The 4,829-nt window shown below is 44.9% G+C and overlaps 1 protein-coding gene across 2 annotated transcripts; it reads left to right on the top strand.

Moving 5' to 3' along the window:
- The first annotated feature begins 240 nt into the window (after positions 1 to 240).
- On the top strand, positions 241 to 3,218 carry LOC147430123 (serine/threonine-protein kinase Aurora-2-like). Of its 2 annotated transcripts, XM_086495458.1 has the most exons (10): positions 241 to 512; positions 620 to 695; positions 806 to 925; positions 1,034 to 1,180; positions 1,604 to 1,699; positions 1,796 to 1,891; positions 1,997 to 2,093; positions 2,202 to 2,319; positions 2,402 to 2,474; positions 2,679 to 3,218. In XM_086495458.1, the coding sequence occupies exons 1-10, from the start codon at positions 400 to 402 to the stop codon at positions 2,778 to 2,780; spliced, it is 1,038 nt and encodes a 345-aa protein (XP_086351584.1). In that variant the 5' UTR covers positions 241 to 399; the 3' UTR covers positions 2,781 to 3,218. The 2 variants fall into 2 exon arrangements, with proteins under 2 accessions (XP_086351584.1, XP_086351583.1); XM_086495457.1 differs by having other exon boundaries at positions 245 to 695.
- The last annotated feature ends 1,611 nt before the right edge of the window (positions 3,219 to 4,829 follow it).

Below are 4,829 nucleotides of genomic sequence, written 5' to 3'. Positions count from 1 at the left end.
AAACGAGTATTTGAAAAGAAGATCTCTCTACATTTAAGGGTACCTTTTGGCCAAGTTTTGTGAGTTTAAAGATGAATTCCCAAACTCACCGTGTGGAGGCCCTCTAAGGTTTCAAGCATAAAAATTTGGGAGAAAAACCATTGTAGGACGACCGGCTAATACCCGCGTCCAACGGGTGAGAAACGGGAAGTAGCCGGTAGCCGCTCGACCGTTCCAAATCAGAAACATTCAAAAAACGCTTTCCCTCTCGACGTAGCAGCAGTAAAACACTCAGCATACGAGCTCGCACACACGCACACGCAGGCGAGAGAAGAAAGAAACAGGGGAAGAGCTCGCAGGCTATGGCAGACAAGGGAGTGCTCTTGCTATGTGGACGTCGCATTCAAGCTCTTCTTTGAGATGCTGGCTAGGGTTTGCAGGTTAACGAGATCAATGCGATCTAATGTGCACAGGGCTCAGTCTACAATTAGTTTGCAGCAGAGACTGAGCTGCCAGAACGAGAAGCAGGCAAGGTGGAGATCTTGAGTAAGTACCAAGCATTTGCCGGGACGCAACTTCAAGCTTCAAATGCTTGTGTGACAACTCTTGCAACGAGAAACAGGTAAACCTTGCTGTCAAGGTTCTCCCTGTCCAAACACGACCCAGAAGTTTCCCTGCCTCCAGCCATGGTAGCTTCCATAGATGTAGACATGCAGGCATGTTATCTGCTACAATTATGCCGATTTCTGTTTCTTGTTGAGTGATCGATCCTTGTAAAATGACATCAGTCCTAACATTTGGCTTTTGATTTCTATGTTTCTACTAGTGTGAAAGCCACGAGAATGATAATATACAGGAGAAAAGATGGACACTGAATGACTTTGATGTAGGGAAACCCCTTGGAAGGGGAAAATTTGGCAATGTATATCTTGCTAGAGAGAAAAAGGTGGCTCCCTTGGTCTTCGTTTTACAGTGCTTAGTACATCTGGGATTTGTGCTTGGACAGATTTAACACCAGAATTTGGTACTTATCTCTGTGCTTTTGTTGATGCAGAGCAAGTATGTAGTTGCGCTGAAGGTTCTTTTCAAGAACCAGCTGCAGCAGTCACAGGTAGAACATCAACTCAGAAGGGAAATAGAGATCCAGAGCCATCTCAGACATCCAAATATATTGAGGCTTTACGGCTATTTTTATGATCAGGTATGATTGGCACACAATTATTTTATCCCTATACCATAAGATTCTGTGGCTCATTGCTAAAGAGTTGGGATAGAGAGTGAAACAGTTGAAGAGCTTTTAGGAATTGATGCACACTATTTCATTTCTCCTCTTTATCAAGCATATGAAGGCGTGCAGGAGCTGGTTATAGGCTTGAGCAGACTGATTTAGCTGGAACTTGCCATTGAAATGTATGCTGCCTTAATAAAGCATTATCCTGGTTCATGAAGGACTTGCATGAGTAGCTTAAAGAATCTGGTACAGTGAGTGAAAGAAGGCTCACCATTGAATTGCATGCTGCATATCAAAAGCACAAGACTGGTGCTATTGCAGAGAAGTTAATTTTATCTCCCTAACATCTCATGCCTGATACTAATGATTTGCATCCATTGTTTCTGTCACCAGAGCCGTGTATATTTAATTCTTGAGTATGCTCCCAAAGGAGAACTTTACAAAGAACTTCAGCGCTTCAAAGTCTTCAGTGAGAGGAGATCTGCCACTGTATGTAAATCGTTCAATCTTGCTTAATTGACTTCAATCAAACGAAGAGGGACCAAAATACTTGCTTATAAAAAATAAATAAATTCTGTTTTGCAGTATATAGCATCTTTGGCTCGTGCGTTGATGTATTGCCATGAAAAGCATGTGATACACAGAGATATCAAACCTGAGAACCTACTGATGGGCATTAAGGTACAACAACCTACACTGCCAATTCCACTTTCATGCACTGACATTTTACGTTCAGCTTTGTGAATAATATGCTTTGAACCGCTCTATCTTGGTCTACCATCCCAGGGTGAGTTGAAAATAGCAGATTTTGGCTGGTCGGTCCATACTTTTGATAGGAGGAAGACCATGTGTGGAACACTGGATTATCTACCTCCAGAGATGGGTATGTGTTTGTGATTAATTTCTTTCACTTCATGTAAGGTGTGAGCAGAAGTTCTCGTGCAAGATAAGCCTCTCATCTCAACTGACAATAATCGTCGCTAAACTGTAGTTGAAAGTAAGGATCATGATGCTGGGGTTGATATTTGGAGCTTGGGCGTATTATGTTATGAGTTTTTGTTTGGAACACCACCATTTGAAGCAGCAAAACACTCGGATACGTATAGAAGGTTGATCACTCTGGCAAAGCTTGGTTCAAAGATTCTGTCTTCAAGCTGCACATGGGTCTTAACATGGGTTGAGTTAATGCAGGATAATCAAGGTGGACTTAAAGTTTCCTGCCAAGCCATTCGTGTCTCCACAGGCTAAAGATCTCATTAGTCAGGTTGAGCTAGTCTTTCATTGCTTAGCGTTTCTATGGTTACGGGATAAGTCGGGGGTTTTCGGGGGTTTATTGAGTCCAGTGTCCCCTGTGGCTTTGTGTTCAAATTCGCTGCTGATTTGATGCAATTATTTGTAGTAAATGTGCTCAATGTTCAGCAATGTTGGTCTAAAGAAGCTAATGTCGCCATATGCTGTGTTTCGGCAGCTGCTGGTAAAGGACTCTGCGCAAAGGCTCCCGCTGGAGAAAGTCCTCACGCATCCATGGATTGTCGCGAATGCAGATCCAAGTGGTGTTTACGCAATGTGATTGTAGAGACTGTTGGAAATGCTGATCCTGATAGCAACAATGGCCTGTAAAGAGAGTCTATCAGGAATCAGTTCGCTTCTAGTCCAGTGCCTCCTATCATCTCCCCTGGGCAATGCTGGGGCTGGAGGCCCTCTGGGTTGTTGTTTCTTTATTTGTTTTTCTCCCCTTTACTTTACACTAGCTCTGTAAAGCTCAATGGAAACTGCTGTGGGAGCTTTCTCTAACGTCTGTATAACTATCAAATTCTTCCTAACCTCAACCAGTAGAAGTCATGGAAGTAAAGGAATGTGGAGAGACAGAAAAAGTCCCCAATTTTTGCAATACATTGGTTGATTGATTAACCCAGAGTAGTTTTGTTTATTTCTGGGGTGAAAATACCAATGAAAGTGGTCTTTTTTTCCCCCTCAATTAATAGACCTTCAATCGAAGCTCTGATTATTAGCATTTGCAAAATTCCATTCGTTCTGCTCCAATTATTAGCGCTTCGATTATTAGTATCTGCAATATTTTTATTGGATAAACACTAGAGTTGTTGATTTAGAGTGCAGACCATTAACAACTAGGGTAAAGGAGCCCATTGTAGGACCGCGGGCGAATTTAAGACCATTCTCTGATTTGCAAATGAGCCAGCTCTAGTACAGATCAATGGCAGTGGCGGAACGGTCTGCCTGATCTGTGGCGCAAGGTCATCAGTGCGTAACACGGTTTAAAACCCCCTTTCGGTTGTCCATCACTGCCTGTGAGCAGAAATTTTATTGGAGCGAGTTTTTGGTCAACGGCATTTTTCTTGTCTTGTGCCAAACAGATCGAGAAAAACTGTACCGCACAGAAACGCCACCGGTCGCTTGCTTAGCTGTTCTAAATGTCTCTTTACCTTATATGCCTCGCAACCCCTCGTCACAGAAGAACACCACCATCAGCGTTGCGCCACCCTCGCTTGTGCGCGATGCAGAGAAGCCCTCAATGCATCCCCTTCACTTGCAGGGTTCTCCTCCCCGCCTCGTGATCTGCCCAGTTCATCCCCTTCGTCTTCTTGCTTTGCCCACGCGAGATGCAGAGAAGCCCTCAATGCATCCCCTTCTCCTGCAGGCCTCCCCTTCACCTGCAGGATTCTCCTCCCCGCCTCGATCTGCCCAGTTCATCCCCTTCGTCTTCCTTGCTTTGACCACGCGAGATGCAGAGAAGCCCTCAATGCATCCCCTTCTCCTGCAGGCCTCCGCCCTACCCCCTTCACTAAACCGCTACTTGCCTGGGGTTGGATGTCCTCGCTCCACCAACTGTGCGACTCGCCTGTGAGACAGATCCGGAACCCTCCTGTCATGGTAGATACCCCCACTCGCGAGAGAGAGAGAAAGAGAGAGACCCTCAGCTATATCTAACACGGGCATGGGAGATGGGATCAAACGCTCCCATCACTTTTGGGCCCCGACATTCGGCGCGCGTTGTAGATCTTGTTGCAAAAGTAAACTCGGGTACAAAAATACTCGAGTTTACTTTTGCCCGCCCGATATTTTTGCACGTCACTCCATGGAAAGGTGTACATTCCACAATGACATGCGCGGGCGGGGCGAAGTAAACTCAGGTACCCGAGTTTACATTGTACCCGAGTTTATATTTTTCCCGAGTTTACATTGTCCACGGAAGGCCGAGATCTACGGTGCTCAATCATCCCATCGTAGATCCCATCTCCTCCCATGTCCGTGTGAGATATAGGCCAAGGAGAGAGACCCAGGCTACAGCTTGTTGAATGGAGAACATGTCAGAGTCGTTGCAGCTCGTCATGAGCTGAACTTGGAGACGAGAGAGAGAATGGGAATGAAATGAAAGGTTTGAACCCTGGAGCCGGGGAGAGAAATGAAATGAAATGAAATGTTATATTAACTAACATCTTCAAGAGACTTATGAGACCAAAAGTTACAATTGGTGGATCTGATACAAAGAATTGAAAGACTGAAACTCATGCGAAATAGGTGGGACGGGGTGATGACTCACGAGGTGAGGGCTCATAAATGAGATCCCTCATCGGTTGCTGTCGAATCTCATCAATAT

This window comes from Adiantum capillus-veneris, chromosome 22, assembly GCF_014529385.1.
Source record: "Adiantum capillus-veneris isolate H3 chromosome 22, ASM1452938v2, whole genome shotgun sequence".
In the NCBI taxonomy this organism is placed as follows: domain Eukaryota; kingdom Viridiplantae; phylum Streptophyta; class Polypodiopsida; order Polypodiales; family Pteridaceae; genus Adiantum; species Adiantum capillus-veneris.
Note: the sequence above shows the minus strand (reverse complement) of the source record. Positions and strands in the feature narration are given on the sequence as shown.

Bases quoted from the DNA above. Each gene is read 5' to 3' on its own strand.
- LOC147430123 (XM_086495458.1), top strand. From the start codon at position 400: ATGCTGGCTAGGGTTTGCAGGTTAACGAGATCAATGCGATCTAATGTG. The intron at 2,094-2,201 runs GTATGTGTTTGT...GCTAAACTGTAG, and splicing joins TTATCTACCTCCAGAGATGG to TTGAAAGTAAGGATCATGAT. The intron at 2,320-2,401 runs GTTGATCACTCT...GAGTTAATGCAG, and splicing joins CACTCGGATACGTATAGAAG to GATAATCAAGGTGGACTTAA.